This window comes from Penaeus monodon, chromosome 7 (genome assembly GCF_015228065.2).
Source record: "Penaeus monodon isolate SGIC_2016 chromosome 7, NSTDA_Pmon_1, whole genome shotgun sequence".
In the NCBI taxonomy this organism is placed as follows: Eukaryota; Metazoa; Arthropoda; class Malacostraca; order Decapoda; family Penaeidae; genus Penaeus; species Penaeus monodon.
In genome coordinates this window covers 27,897,765-27,915,410 of record NC_051392.1, presented here as the reverse complement: position 1 = coordinate 27,915,410, position 17,646 = coordinate 27,897,765, and the positions used below count along the sequence as shown (strand labels likewise).

The window sequence follows — 17,646 nt, the reverse complement described above, 5'->3', positions numbered from 1 at the left end:
GTTATACAAACATTAATATACTTTGTGAGTTTTCATATTTACGTTGTAGGTCACACAAGAAGTATTATGGTTTCTGTGTCAAATACCATTAGATTACTCTGAATAGAATGATATTGTCTAAAAAATTATATTTTTTGTTGTATGCTAGTGTTTACTATTATTATTATTTTTATTATTTACTTTATTATCATCATATCCATCTTTATCATAAGATGATAAAAATTATGATAATAATAATAATTATTATTATTATTTTATTTTATTTTTTATTTATTTTTTTATTATTATTTACTTTATATTTACTTTATTATTATTTTTATTACTTACTTTAACTATTATTTTTATTATTTACTTGATTATCATCGTATCCATCTTTGTCATAAGATAATAATTATGATAATAATAATAATAATAATAATAATAATAATGTCAACAATATTGGTAATATTAATAATAATAACAATAATAATGATAACAAAAATATTAGTAATAATAGCAATGGCAATAATATTTTTTTTTTTTATTGTTTTTTTTTTGTTATAATAACAACAACAACAATAATAATATTATTATTATTATCATATTATAACAAAAAAATAATAACAATAATAATAATATGATAAATGTAGTAGCTATAATAATAATAATAATAAAGATTATAATAATGATATCACTATTACTAGTCTAATATGAATATAAAAATCTGAAGGCTGAATGATCACAGATGATAATTTTCTAGATGGCAGGAAGTACCATCAACTGATATGTAAGGCAGATTTATTGAACTCTGGCATAATTATATTCAATATCCCTAAACCATTATCAGCAAAAGGTTATGAAAACAACTATCAAAAGGGGATATTCATGTTTACTGAAATTTATTATACAGTATATTTACACTTATCAGTCTCACCTGATGTATTTACAATTCTATTCCTTCTTTGTTCATCTTTTAACATAACCAAACTAGCTGATTTGGGTATTATATCTTTAAAGAGTGGTTTGCTATGGGTTATATTCTATAATATGTTCTAGCACCAATGCTTATGAAGCAAACTATGCTGCAGAGTCCAAGGTCCATAGCGAATGCAGCGCATTTGTGTGCACACAGCAGTGGTCTTGAGCCGTAATGCTAGATCGTGCACCAGGTGTGAAGGTAGACAGGCATTTTCATTAAGCATGAAACCTCTGGAAAGATTGTTCAGTTACTATTGTATTATGTAAATAAAAATATATAAATATATTCCCTCTGGCTGGTTTCTTGAGAGGCAATTATAGATGGAGATGCATGTGACTTGGATTGCCATATAAGGCCTCCAAAACTCATTTCAATATTTTATTTTGATAAAGTTCTTTTGCCTATAACTGTATCAAAAAATATATAATTTTTTCCTACTGAAATTTGTTACTTGGGGGATCCAGATAATCTTACCTAGTGTGAAATCTTTGGGAAATTGAAGTCAACAATTTTGAGAGCATAGATTAATGGTGGAGATTTCTCGCCAGGTCTTACAAGGCCCTCAGCTTTAGAGAGCTTCATATGCTTCCTGTTGACAAACATTCATTTAGAAAATTTCAACAACATAAAAGGAAAAGTATATTCAAGTATTTTATATACTTGGGACTAACTTTTATAGTGTTAATTTAATTACAGACTATCATTCTTTCAAAGTGCACCAACACCTGTTTTTTGTTGACAGAACCCCCTACCTGAGACTGTGGGGCAAGACCCAAAAAATTAAGTGAACTCCTCTGATGACCGGCCTGTATGGTCATTAATGTTCGCATCAGGCGTCCTCTTGTTATATGCTTGTATGTTGACTTCCCTATAATCTTCACTCATAAAAGGAAGAAATTATTTGTTATTTATGAAGCAATCTGAATATTACACATCAACATGAAATACAACACTGATACAATTCAATTCAATTAAGGTACACAATAATCAGATTTTGTGATATCTTCATTACAGAAGTTTTTTTTTTCTGAAAAACAAAAAACAAAACAAAAACTAAAAATTGTAAATGGTGCACCAGTGACACAATGAAGTATACTAAATAATTTTACAAACCATTAAAACATATATGACAATATTAATACGTATTAAAACTGATAAAAGAAAAATCTCAATTATAATTATTATAAAAAAACCATGATTATATGGGTCCTCACCTTGCCCATCAATAAAAAGGTGTCAGTTGTTCGTCCAAACTGGCCCGAAACGTGTAAGAACAATTAACTGTGACTCCCTTACTTTGCGTGTACCTTTTGTGCCTCTATTCACACCCAAAATGAAACTCCTAAGAAAAAGGAATTTTATTTTAATATTCAATACATTTTAAATGGAAAAACTAAAATTTGGTAAGAGAATGTATTACAGAAATATGCCATTCTAGCTGGTTTGTGGTGAAATAAGAAATATATTTAAAAATTTAGACTGCCTGCACAAAGTATTTTTTTTATGTGTGATATAAAAAGAAAAACTAAAAATCATTAGGAAACCTCATCTACCTGAGATATTTTTATCTAACTGATGGGCCCATGTTAGTTTGACATCCTTTGGTTGGGATCTTGGACCAAGACTAATGGGTGATCAGCATAATTCTCCTTCAATTTCACAACCAGCTTCTCTGTAACACTGCCTGCAAGGGTTTTATATATCAAATATAATGATAATGCTTAAACACGGTCAAAGATTAATCTATCAGAGCAAACACTTAATATAAGGGAAAAAAAATCACAATCACATTTCAATCTGCACCCCTGCATTTCATGATATATCAAACTAACCTTCAATGGCAACTATAGGAGTGGCCGGACGAGTCTTTAATAAATTGAGATCACGGGTTAGGTTACCATCAACCACTTTTCTCAGGTGATTCATGGTCATATCTGCTGGTTTGTATACACAAAACACACCCTGAAGCATTCCATGCTTCTGGTGCATACCTAACAACTTTTAACATTGTTAAAGATTTATGGATCTATACATAAAATCAAAGGGGATATAACAACAATCTTAAGTCCGTTAATACATGGAGCCTCGATCTTCTTCATATAAGAAGTAAATTGTAACAGTTCCTTCAGGCGTGTAAATCTCCTCTTGACAACTTATAAGAATGATGCACCACAACCATAGCTAGGCAGGGTATACCTGGAAAAGAAATGTTCAATTATTCATATATCTTATTACTCTATCACTCTATTTCTATACCTATATGTCAATATGTCTATCTGTCTACCTGTCTGTCTATCTATCTGTTCATCTCTATTTCTTTTTCTCTCCCTCTTTGTCCATCTCTATCTATTTACAGATTATTCTGAAGGAAAGTAAATCTCTCCAAAATGGATGGGATAGTTTTACCTGATACGCACCTAGGTTTGCAATTTTCAAAACACGGAAAAATTTGTCATCTACAGAAAGGTCTCATATGGTCGCTTGGTGCAGTGATACTTCATATATGGCCAACATCCTGTTCGAAGGATATGGTAATTTTCTCCATCAACCTGTAAAGAAATAAATTGAGAAAAATAAATGCAAGAAAGTGCAAGAGAAAGAGTAAAAATCTCATGCTAAATATGATAATACAATAGCTACCATATGATAAGCATATAAGATCTGCAATGTATGGTCAAAATGTTGTATGTTTGCATGTAACTACTAAAACCTATTCTGTCATTCACAGTTCATTAACCATGGACCAACACCCTGGAAAATAATATCTACCAATCACCCATGTAATGCATTACGCATCATTAATATACAGCTCGGCGTGCGATGATGAGGGTGGAGGCAGGAATGAGGGGCTAGGTGGGTTCACTGAAGTCAACTTGGGTGCTGAGAGAAGTCAACTTGGGGTTTTGAGATAGTATGTGGATATGATATTTTCTTAGGGTTAGATGTATGTCTATACAGTATATGAGATGAGCTTGGGAATATGCATAATACTTCTTCATATTTAGACCTTCTCTTTCTCTGTTATTTCAAGACTCCTATAGGCGTGACCCATCTGTAGGGGTTAACTTGTGTGGTTTCCTGATACAAAGCCTCCCTCCAAGGCTATATTCATAGTGGTTTGGGGCCCACTGCTGGGATATTGTGTCGGTGCCATAGCATGCGCATCATGACCGTGCATACCCTTGGAAAATGAGACCGATGCACCATGGCATGTATACACATACCACCTGGAATATAGTCCAAGCATGTCATGGCATGTACAATATGCCACCTGGCAGCAATGGTTAATAAAACACTTGCCATGTCTAATGTATTCCTCATCTTCTTGTATCACTAACCTAATCAGGAGACCATACCAATGTAATTTTAAAAATCAAGAAAATATATATACCTATACTTATTTTACCACTACTGGTTAGTAAGTTGGACTTTAGCACAAAAAACAATAGTAAAAAATGAAGACTGATGAGAACAACTCACACTGCTTGGGGACAACTGACATTGAGCACAAATGGGAGGAGGGAACCACAGGCAAGAGTGCATGCATGCACAACCAACCAGCATACCAGGAGTGATATCCAGGATTACAGTAATATGTTACTGAATTTACTTACTATAACAGATATGAAGATAGGGAAGCTTGATGTATACAATTCCATTCACAATACCCTATTATAAATGAAAAATTAACCAGTGACATGGTATGAAGGACCAAAGGGGTCCTGGACCATCTGAGTTAAATGCAGCCCACACAGCATTTCTACATACTGTTGGATCTGCACGATAAGAATGGTTCCATTCATCGGACAGGAGTTCCCAGCACTAGTGGATGTCATTAAAGGTAAGTTCATATTAGCTCTCACAAAGTTTGAAGTAACATTCATGAGAAAGAGACAATGGGATTACCAACATATTTAAGTGGCATGAAATCAGTAAATAGAATATCAAAAATATTACAGACCAAAGTCAGTTCTCATAGCTCAAATTGTCCTTCCTAATGCAACATGTGAAATTGGAAGGCCTTAATATTATGAAATCAAGACCACCCCTACCCCCACAAGTACTTAGTCACCAATAAGCCAATTCCAAGTACTACCTATCTCACCTGCTTACCCTTGATGTTCAGAAATACTTTCTGCTATCTTATACTGCTGTCAGTAATCTCAATAAAACTATAATAATTATAATGTCTATAACAATAATAATGACAGCATCAATACTGATAGCATTAGCTAAAACAAAAAAGGTCTATTAACTGACAACTTTGTAGCTAAGCACTTGTGGAACCATCTATGTGCACACAATATTACAATGGATACTACATTTTCCTGGTGATGGGGGAGGGGTGTTGGGGGGTGGGGGGATGATGATGATGATGATGGTGATGGTGATGATGATTGATTGATGATGATGATGATGATGATGATGATGATGATGATGATGATGATGATGATGATGATGATGATGATGATGATGATGATGATGATGATGATGATTATTAACTGTCATATTCAACATTATCATTCATGAATTTTGTTTATATATATATATAAATATATATATATATATATATATATATATATAGTATATATATATGTATATATATATGTATTATATATATAATTGTATATATGTATATATATATGATATATGTATATATGTATATATATATGTATATATGTATATATGTATATATATATATATATATATATAGATATAATTATATATATATATGATATGTATATATATATTTTATATATATATATGTATAATATATATTAATATATCTATATATATATATATATATATATATATATATATATTATATAATATATATATATATATATTATATATATATATTATATATATATATAGTAATATCTATATATATATATATATATATCTTATATATATAATATATATATATAACTATTATATATACATATATATATATAATATATAGTATATATATATATATATACTATACATATATATATATATATATATACTCATCTATACTATATAAATTATATATATATATCTATATTACATATCTATATATATAATATATACTATATATATATACATATATAATTATCATATATACATACTATCTACCTATATATATATATATCTATATATATATATACTATAGATATATATATATATATACTCTATCTCATCTATTATTATATCCATATCAACTATATATCATATATATCATATATACTATATATACTATATATCATCATATATATACATATATACATATATATCTATATCTATATATATCTATATACTAATCTATATATATATATACATATATATATAATATAATATTATATATATATATATATATATACATATATAAACAATAATACTATCTTATTTATATATATATATAAACAAAATTCATGAATGATAATGTTGAATATGACAGTTAATAATCATCATCATCATCATCATCATCATCATCATCATCATCATCATCATCATCATCATCATCATCATCATCATCATCATCATCATCATCATCATCATCATCATCATCATCATCATCATCAATCATCATCACCATCACCATCATCATCATCATCATCCCCCCTCCCCCATCACCCCTCCCCCATCACCAGGAAAATGTAGTATCCATTGTAATATTGTGTGCACATAGATGGTTCCACAAGTGCTTAGCTACAAAGTTGTCAGTTAATAGACCTTTTTTGTTTTAGCTAATGCTATCAGTATTGATGCTGTCATTATTATTGTTATAGACATTATAATTATTATAGTTTTATTGAGATTACTGACAGCAGTATAAGATAGCAGAAAGTATTTCTGAACATCAAGGGTAAGCAGGTGAGATAGGTAGTACTTGGAATTGGCTTATTGGTGACTAAGTACTTGTGGGGGTAGGGGTGGTCTTGATTTCATAATATTAAGGCCTTCCAATTTCACATGTTGCATTAGGAAGGACAATTTGAGCTATGAGAACTGACTTTGGTCTGTAATATTTTTGATATTCTATTTACTGATTTCATGCCACTTAAATATGTTGGTAATCCCATTGTCTCTTTCTCATGAATGTTACTTCAAACTTTGTGAGAGCTAATATGAACTTACCTTTAATGACATCCACTAGTGCTGGGAACTCCTGTCCGATGAATGGAACCATTCTTATCGTGCAGATCCAACAGTATGTAGAAATGCTGTGTGGGCTGCATTTAACTCAGATGGTCCAGGACCCCTTTGGTCCTTCATACCATGTCACTGGTTAATTTTTCATTTATAATAGGGTATTGTGAATGGAATTGTATACATCAAGCTTCCCTATCTTTCATATCTGTTTATAGTAAGTAAATTCAGTAACATATTACTGTAATCCTGGATATCACTCCTGGTATGCTGGTTGGTTGTGCATGCATGCACTCTTGCCTGTGGTTCCCTCCTCCCATTTGTGCTCAATGTCAGTTGTCCCCAAGCAGTGTGAGTTGTTCTCATCAGTCTTCATTTTTTACTATTGTTTTTTGTGCTAAAGTCCAACTTACTAACCAGTAGTGGTAAAATAAGTATAGGTATATAATATTTTCTTGATTTTTAAAATTACATTTGGTATGGTCTCCTGATTAGGTTAGTTGATACAAGAAAGATAGAGGAATACATTAGACATGGCAAGTGTTTTATTAACCATTCGCTGCCAGGTGGCATATATGTACATGCCATGACATGCTTGGACTATATTCCAGGTGGTATGTGTATACATGCCATGGTGCATCGGTCTCATTTTCCAAGGGTATGCACGGTCATGATGCGCATGCTATGGCACCGACACAATATCCCAGCAGTGGGCCCCAAACCACTATGAATATAGCCTTGGAGGGAGGGCTTTTGTATCAGGAAACCACACAAGTTAACCCCTACAGATGGGTCACGCCTATAGGAGTCTTGAAATAACAGAGAAAGAGAAGGTCTAAATATGAAGAAGTATTATGCATATTCCAAGCTCATCTCATATACTGTATAGACATACATCTAACCCTAAGAAAATATTCATATCCACATACTATCTCAAAACCCCAAGTTGACTTCTCTCAGCACCCCAAGTTGACTTCAGTGAACCCCACCTAGCCCCTCATTCCTGCCTCCACCCTCATCATCGCACGCCGAGCTGTATATTAATGATGCGTAATGCATTACCATGGGTGATTGGTAGATATTATTTTCCAGGGTGTTGGTCCATGGTTAATGAACTGTGAATGACAGAATAGGTTTTAGTAGTTACATGCAAACATACAACATTTTGACCATACATTGCAGATCTTATATGCTTATCATATGGTAGCTATTGTATTATCATATTTAGCATGAGATTTTTACTCTTTCTCTTGCACTTTCTTTGCATTTATTTTTCCTTCAATTTATTTTCTTTACAGGTTGATGGAGAAAATTACCATATCCTTCGAACAGGATGTTGGCCATATATGAAGTATCACTGCACCAAGCGACCATATGAGGACCTTTCTGTAGATGACAAATTTTTCCGTGTTTTGAAAATTGCAAACCTAGGTGCGTATCAGGTAAAACTATCCCATCCATTTTGGAGAGATTTACTTTCCTTCAGAATAATCTGTAAATAGATAGAGATGGACAAAGAGGGAGAGAAAAAGAAATAGAGATGAACAGATAGATAGACAGACAGGTAGACAGATAGACATATTGACATATAGGTATAGAAATAGAGTGATAGAGTAATAAGATATATGAATAATTGAACATTTCTTTTCCAGGTATACCCTGCCTAGCCTATGGTTGTGGTGCATCATTTCTTATAAGTTGTCAAGAGGAGATTTACACGCCTGAAGGAACTGTTACAATTTACTTCTTATATGAAGAAGATCGAGGCTCCATGTATTAACGGGACTTAAGATTGTTGTTATATCCCCTTTGATTTTATGTATAGATCCATAAATCTTTAACAATGTTAAAAGTTGTTAGGTATGCACCAGAAGCATGGAATATGCTTCAGGGTGTGTTTTGTGTATACAAACCAGCAGATATGACCATGAATCACCTGAGAAAAGTGGTGATTGGTAACCTAACCCGTGATCTCAATTTATTAAAGACTCGTCCGGCCACTCCTATAGTTGCCATTGAAGGTTAGTTTGATATATCATGGAAATGCAGGGGTGCAGATTGAAATGTGATTGTGATTTTTTTTCCCTTATATTAAGTGTTTGCTCTGATAGATTAATCATGACCCGTGTTTAAGCATTATCATATATATTTGATATATAAAACCCTTGCAGGCAGTGTTACAGAGAAGCTGGTTGTGAAATTGAAGGAGAATTATGCTGATCACCCATTAGTTCTTGGTCCAAGATACCAACCAAAGGATGTCAAACTAACATGGGCCCATCAGTTAGATAAAAATATCTCAGGTAGATGAGGTTTCCTAATGATTTATAGTTTTTCTTTTTATATCACACATAAAAAAAATACTTTGTGCAGGCAGTCTCAATTTAAATATATTATCTTATTTCACCACAACTCAGCTAGAATGGCATATTTCTGTAATACATTCTCTTACCAAATTTTAGTGTTTCATTTAAAATGTATTGAATATTAAAATAAAATTCCTTTTTCTTAGGAGTTTGCATTTTGGGTGTGAATAGAGGCACAAAAGGTACACGCAAAGTAAGGGAGTCACAGTTAATTCGTTCTTACACGGTTTCGGGCCAGTTTGGACGAACAACTGACACGCTTTTTATTGATGGCAAGGTGAGGACCCATATAATCATGGTTTATTTATAATAATTATAATTGAGATGTTCTTTTATCAGTTTTAATACGTATTAATATTGTCATATATGTTTTAATGGTTGTAAAATTATTTAGTATACTATTCATTGTGTCACTGGTGCACCATTTACAATTTTTAGTTTTTGTTTTGTTTTTTGTTTTTCAGAAAAAAAAACTTCTGTAATGAAGATATCACAAAATCTGATTATTGTGTACCTTAATTGAATTGAATTGTATCAGTGTTGTATTTCATGTTGATGTGTAATATTCAGATTGCTTCATAAATAACAAATAATTTCTTCCTTTTATGAGTGAAGATTATAGGGAAGTCAACATACAAGCATATAACAAGAGGACGCCTGATGCGAACATTAATGACCATACAGGCCGGTCATCAGAGGAGTTCACTTAATTTTTTGGGTCTTGACCCACAGTCTCAGGTAGGAGGTTCTGTCAACAAAAAACAGGTGTTGGTGCACTTTGAAAGAATGATAGTCTGTAATTAAATTAACACTATAAAAGTTAGTCCCAGTATATAAAATACTTGAATATACTTTTCCATTTATGTTGTTGAAATTTTCTAAATGAATGTTTGTCAACAGGAAGCATATGAAGCTCTCTCAGCTGAGGGCCTTGTAAGACCTGGCGAGAAATCTCCACCATTAATCTATGCTCTCAAAATTGTTGACTTCAATTTACCAGATTTCACACTAGGTAAGATTATCTGGATCCTCAAGTAACTAAATTTCAGTAGGAAAAAAATTATATATTTGTGATACAGTTATAGGCAAAAGAACTTTATCAAAAATAAATAGTTGAAATGAGTTTTGGAGGCCTTATATGGCAATCCAAGTCACATGCATCTCCATCTATAATTGCCTCTCAAGAAACCAGCCAGAGGGAATATATTTAATATATTTTTATTTACATAATTACAATAGTAACTGAACAATCTTTCCAGAGGTTTCATGCATTAATGAAAATGCTGTCTACCTTCAACACCTGGTGCACGATCTAGCATTACGGCTCAAGACCACTGCTGTGTGCACACAAATGCGCTGCATTCGCTATGGACCTTGGACTCTGCAGCATAGTTTGCTTCATAAGCATTGGTGTCTAGAACATATTATAGATAATATAACCCATAGCAAACCACTCTTTAAAGATATAATACCCAAATCAGCTAGTTTGGTTATGTTAAAAGATGAACAAAGAAGGAATTAGAATTGTAAATACATCAGGTGAGACTGATAAGTGTAAATATACTGTATAATAAATTTCAGTAAACATGAATATCCCCTTTTGATAGTTGTTTTTCATAACCTTTTGCTGATAATGGTTTAGGGATATTGAATATAATTATGCCAGAGTTCAATAAATCTGCCTTACATATCAGTTGATGGTACTTCCTGCCATCTAGAAAATTATCATCTGTGATCATTCAGCCTTCAGATTTTTATATTCATATTAGACTAGTAATAGTGATATCATTATTATAATCTTTATTATTATTATTATTATAGCTACTACATTTATCATATTATTATTATTGTTATTATTTTTTTTGTTATAATAATGATAATAATAATAATATTATTATTGTTGTTGTTGTTATTATAACAAAAAAAAAACAATAAAAAAAAAAAATATTATTGCCATTGCTATTATTACTAATATTTTTTGTTATCATTATTATTGTTATTATTATTAATATTACCAATATTGTTGACATTATTATTATTATTATTATTATTATTATTATTATCATAATTATTATCTTATGACAAAGATGGATACGATGATAATCAAGTAAATAATAAAAATAATAGTAAAGTAAGTAATAAAAATAATAATAAAGTAAATAATAAAGTAAATAATAATAAAAAAATAAATAAAAAATAAAATAAAATAATAATAATAATTATTATTATTATCATAATTTTTATCATCTTATGATAAAGATGGATATGATGATAATAAAGTAAATAATAAAAATAATAATAATAGTAAACACTAGCATACAACAAAAAATATAAATTTTTTAGACAATATCATTCTATTCAGAGTAATCTAATGGTATTTGACACAGAAACCATAATACTTATTGTGTGACCTACAACGTAAATATGAAAACTCACAAAGTATATTAATGTTTGTATAAATCTCTCTCTCTCTCTCTCTCTCTCTCTCTCTGTGTGTGTGTGTGTGTGTGTGTGTATGTGTGTGTGTGTGTGTATGTGTGTGTGTGTGTGTGTGTGTGTGTGTGTGTGTGTGTGTGTGTGTGTGTGTGTGTGTGTGTGTGTGTGTGTGTGTGTGTGTGTGTTTGTTTTTGTGAAAGAAAGAGAAAGAGAGGGAGTGAGGGGGGAAGGAGAGGAGAGGAGAGGAGAGTAACCGAGTGAGTGAGACTCCCTCCCCTTTTTTCTTTCTCTCTCCCTCCTACCCCTCTTCCTTTCCCTTTCTTTTCCTCTCTCACTTTTTCTCTCTCCCTCCTACCCCTCTTCCTTTCCCTTTCTTTTCCTCTCTCACTCTGTCTCCATTTTTCTTTTTTTCTATTTGCATATCAGCATAATCTGTCAGCAATAATATCTAGTTAATATGAAATTTTATAGCAATAGTAAGTACATGTTTGACATCTGCAGAAAAAAAAAACATTGATGTAAGACCAAACCAAAAACTATATTTCCAAATCTGTTTTCCTTGGGACTGTGTGGGCTACTTGAGCCAGGGGCCTTGGGTGTTTCAAGGTTAAACTGTTTTCCTTAGATATTCAAGCTAATTAGGAGAAAAAGTAACAGGGACTTACGTAAAATATTTATTACTCTTTAACAATATAACAAACTACAGAAAATTTCTTGCACTACTTTTTGTAAAATTTCAGTATATGCAAAAATGCTATACTTTTCAAAGTATAAATATAGCTATTTTTGAATGATAAATCTAAATGATAAATTCAAAACAATGCTTTCATTAATCTTATTTTTAAAAGACCCCAAAACTGATGCAACAACTGAGAAGAGAGCTCAAAATATTTTTTATTCATCTGTATGAGACCAAATTGGTTTTCTCTTTTCCACAAAACTGGCGATGCCTTCTTGCCCATCCTTCATGTTGATATTGTTGACCATTATACATGCTCCTTCCCTGAAAATAGTATATTTTGTATATCATATTTAGTCATGTAGCCTGCAGCTTGAACATCATATATACAGGAAAGAAAGAAAAAAAAAAAAGAAAGAAAGAAAGAAAAAAAAAATCTTCACACAAATATGTGTGCACTCACTCACTCTCGCACGCATGCACACACGCACACGCACGCACATGCACACACACATGCACACACACATACGCACTCACTCACTCGCTCTTTTACGTGCACACACAAGGCCCTTATGAGTAACTTGCAGCAGGGAAAGAATATGTGAATATTGTATAAACAGACAAATAGACAAATATTTAGATATACATATAGAAATAATCTGGACGTAGTGATTTATGTAAAGTAATGATTTTAATGCCCAATATACATTTGAACAAAGGAAATTTATGGGTACCCTCCCCCCCACCTTCTTCAAAAATATTTGCCAATATAACTTCTTACTCAATGTCGCCAGGAAAATGATGTGCTCATTTAAGATTTTCTGTGTGAAATGTCTCCGCACAAAGATGGCTCTGCTAGTGCTTAGCCACAAAGGAGTCAATTAGTAGACTTTGTGACCTTACCTGATTTCACCTTTCTCTGAATTTGCAGGAAAAACTTTTTTTTTTTACTAATGCTGATGGTGTTATTTTTATTATAGACATTATAATCATTATAATGTTATTGACATCAGTAGTGGCAATATAAGACAACATAAAATCTTTTCAAAAATCAAGGAAAAGGGTAAACAGGTGAGACAAGTAGTACTCAAAATTGGCTCATTGGTGACTTAGTGCAAGTGAAATCATCTATGTGTAAAAACAATTAATTTAAGTAAACTCCAAGAGGGCAGCGAAACTGAGAAAATGGATTCAAAAGAAAGGGCAAAAATCATGACGTCCACAAGTGTTACACAAGCCAATTACTTTGTGGTCTGCAAAGTGTATCCTTTTTTTTGGATAATTTAAATAGCTGAGAGATGGCTAACACTAGATTGGGGATATAAACATAGGGAGAGACATGAAATTTTCTGCACGGCAAAAGTCTGTTCCTGAAGCTTACAAATTTGTTTAGATCAATGACACAGAATTAAAGAAAAGACAAAATAACACTTCATTGTCTCTGTTGATATCATATCTTAAACAAATATTCTTTACTTACCTATAGGCTTCCTCTATTCCCATTTCCATCTGCTTATACATGAATTTTTTTCCTAGAGCAATTACAGCTTTACTTTTGTGTGTTATAGCATCTACTGTTTTTTGCACTTCAGAATCTGAAAAAGAGAAGAGAGTATGTCTAACAAAATACATCTACAACAAACTTCAAACACAAACTAACACTACACATAAATTTCTTTCAGACAAAACTAAATCCAGCATACAGAAAAAGAAACTCAATATATTCTTATATGAAAACAAATTCTAGTCTCTTTTTTCCATATTAATATAAATAAATAATTAAATATGCAAATATGTAGAAAAAAATTATAATCACAAGATCAATGATTTAAAGTCAGCTATCTGAGGCCACACAGGATATGAAAGTGATGCTATACAAATATACAAATATGGAGAGTGAAGTGATGCTCAACTTTGCCATTGTCATTTCTCCCTAGGCTGGATGTACTTCACCATTTATACCTATAACTTCCAGAAAGAAATTATTTTTTAAGATCGTATACAATACTTGATAAATTATGTATATTACCATTAGCTTCTATGTCAAAAATATGGACAACTAGTAAAAAGACACTCTAACACAAATTTTGAAAAAAGTAACCTGTGATGACGGCACTGACTATACTACTTATAAATAAGAAACAAAAATACCTCATCTCATTATATGAGAAGCTGTTTCATTATTTGAGGAGCTGTTGATGACAATGCTATCCATATATACATATGCAATGTCAAAGAAACAAGGAACAAGCTGAAGAATGAAGGAATTTAAGTTTCAACCAGATATTAGCAGCAACTCCACCAAATTCTTTCATAAAGATTTAACAAATGTCACTACATTTATCAGTAATACTGCTTAATTGGAAGACTGGCTAGGGATAGGTGGTGGGGTTTGAGTGTTTGATACTAATATATAGGAATAATAATAGCTTTGCTTTGTTACAAAAATGTTTACGTTTATTTTCATAAAAGTACGAATAAAAGGCTTTCAAGCATATTCCATTTCCTAAACCTAAATGGATTGCCTTTGGTGCATCTACTCAAATACTGTATATGATAATTTACCTAATTCTTCCTCAGTAACAATCTTGGAGACTAATCCTGCTCTTAGAGCTTCCTCTGCTGTTAGTGGCAGACCTGTCAGCAACATATGGGCAGACACCTTCCTTGGTACACATCTCACAAGAGGTATACCGGGAGTCGAGCAGAATATACCAACACTTCCTCTGCACGAGAATATTTTATTAAAACAGCTGTTGGAACACTGGACTGACTTAGGAAAATTAGTTATTAGGAATGGATCTTCCCCCCCATACATTGTGTAATATGTTATTTTTATAATCTGTGCCAAGTAACAAATTATGAACTAAAGTAAATTAAGAGTAAATTAATATGTTTTAAAGATAAACATGTCATGCATTATTTTGTTCATTATCATTTTCAATGTCTGATTTATGACTTATGAATATGATCTGATTTCCTGTACTAATTAGATGTGAAGCATTTTACTACATTACAGCAATGTAATTATAACGAACCATTTTTTTTTTCTCACCCTGGAGTTGAAAATGAAGATTTGTCTGTAGCAATAACAATATCACATGATGCAACAAACTGGCAACCTGCTGCAGCTGCTATGCCATTAACTTTTGCAATAACAGGAATTGGAATATTTTGCAGAGCCAGCATAAGTTCTGTACATTTCTCAAACACTTGTTGGTGGTAACTGCGACCTTCTTTGGAAGTCTGAAGAATGGAAATTTGGGCTAATCACATAAACAAATTAATCTCCATTACTCCTAACCTAGTTCTCCTGTTTAAACTAAATCAACATCCACTTGAGTCTGAGTGAAGTGAATTCATACTAATATACTGTATGTCTAAATCTGGGACTCACCAGCTCCTTCAAGTTATGTCCAGCAGAAAAGACCTTGCCTTGAGCGCCGACCACAATGCACCGTAGACTGGGGGTATCTTCCACCACAGCAGAATGCAGCTCTTCCAGCATTTGTAATGAAAGGGCATTTCTGTGCAAGAAATGAAAACATTCAGAATATTAATAAACTTCTAAAAATAGTACTGATTACAAAGGGGTCATCAATTTTCATTGATTTTACATAAGTATCCTTTCTGCTTTTGCTGTTAACGCAATGGTCCCGGAAAGCAAAAATACATGCCATGTCTACTTTAGTTTATTAAGTGCCTTTACACATAGATGGCTCCACATGTGCTTAGTCACCCAGAAGTCAATTATTAGTCCTACCTATCTCATCTGCTTACCCTTTCCCTTGATATCTGGGAAGATTCATTTTTATTATTATCAGTAATTTAAGAACATTAAAATCATAATGCCAATGATAATAATATCAGTATCAATATTAATAGCATTAGAAAAAAAAACAAAAACAAATTAAAGGACTGGGGAAATCAAGCAATAAAATTCACTAAAAACTACAGTGGAATGTACATAATCCCTGGGTGAATGGGTTAATATTCCAACATTTTGATGATTTTGGATATCATTTGTTTTGCAAACTGTGTAAAACAGGCTTGAGGAAGTGATGTTCATAAGGTTTTACAATTTACAATAATGTGAATTGTGTTCAGGGCAAATATTTGCCACTTAGAATTTCTTCTATGATTCCTGTATCTTAAAAAAAAAAAAAAAAAAAAAAAAAAAAAAAAAAAAAAAAAAAAAAAAAAAAAAAAAAAAAATATATATATATATATATATATATATATATATATATATATATATATATATATATATATATATATATATATATATAATAACAATAATAATAATAATAATAATAATAATAATAATAATAACAATAATAATATATAATGATAATAATAATAATAATAATAATAATAATAATAGTAATTTTTGACATGAATCATTTTGTCTTCCTCTCTCTCCTCTAGAAAAATAACTAAAAAAGAATCTAATTTATCCTACAGATCATTAAAAGGAAATAGGACCCAAATTTCAAGAAAATATTTTGTGGAGATTCTAATTGAAGCTTTTACATAAGAAATGAAAAAGGAAGCACAGAAATATAATACACAATGTGCAATCAAACTAACAATAAAGTATGTGAGATTTCTGCAGGACAGACAAATGTAAGCTGTAATGTCAGTCCTATACATTACAATCTTTATATTGATGAAATTATGGTTTCAATTTAACCACATTCTTAACACAATCTGCAGGGATGGCAAGAATACATGTCATATCCACTGTAATACAAGTTTATTTATTGCATTGGCTCTACAAGTGCTTAATCACCAAGGAGTCAGTCATTAGTCCTGTTTACCTTTTCTTTAACTTTTGGAAAGGGTCTTTTGTATTGTTTCATTGTTTTAAATGTTACCAATATTTAAATAACAAATTAATAATCATAACATCAATAACAATCATAACAGTATTGATATCGATTGTATTAAAAAGAAAAACACATTTTCCTGCCAATGAAAAGAATGGGGAAATCAGGATCGGTAACTAGGGCCTACTAATAGACTCCTTGCCGGCTGAGCACATGTGGTGCCATCTGTATGTAACAAAATTCGCA

The 17,646-nt window shown here is 31.5% G+C and overlaps 2 protein-coding genes and 1 pseudogene across 4 annotated transcripts in view; 1 reads left to right on the top strand and 2 right to left on the bottom strand.

Annotated features, from left to right (window-relative positions):
• Positions 1-1,432: 1,432 nt before the first annotated feature.
• Positions 1,433-3,114, bottom strand: LOC119575578 (annotated as a pseudogene).
• A 5,274-nt stretch (positions 3,115-8,388) lies between these two features.
• Positions 8,389-11,060, top strand: LOC119575190 (mitochondrial mRNA pseudouridine synthase Trub2-like; the record flags this gene model as incomplete). The annotated part of the gene is given in 7 exon segments (XM_037922684.1): positions 8,389-8,521; positions 8,743-9,111; positions 9,262-9,393; positions 9,603-9,733; positions 10,072-10,194; positions 10,357-10,468; positions 10,716-11,060. Coding segments are annotated over 6 exon segments (939 nt in total). The 3' UTR covers positions 10,979-11,060.
• A 1,491-nt stretch (positions 11,061-12,551) lies between these two features.
• LOC119575189 (enoyl-CoA hydratase domain-containing protein 3, mitochondrial-like) overlaps positions 12,552-17,646 on the bottom strand; it is a 9,365-nt gene continuing 4,270 nt past the window's right edge. For 2 of the 3 annotated variants that reach the window (XM_037922683.1, XM_037922682.1), the window contains 5 exons: positions 15,969-16,098; positions 15,627-15,817; positions 15,137-15,297; positions 14,052-14,166; positions 12,553-12,895 (listed from right to left, as the gene is read on the bottom strand). In XM_037922683.1, coding sequence (XP_037778611.1) covers positions 12,787-12,895; positions 14,052-14,166; positions 15,137-15,297; positions 15,627-15,817; positions 15,969-16,079 — 687 coding nt within the window. In that variant the 5' untranslated portion in view covers positions 16,080-16,098 and the 3' untranslated portion in view covers positions 12,553-12,786. Of the gene's footprint in view, positions 12,896-14,051; positions 14,167-15,136; positions 15,298-15,626; positions 15,818-15,968; positions 16,099-17,646 lie in introns of all 3 variants that reach the window. The other variant, XM_037922681.1, reaches the window with a different exon arrangement.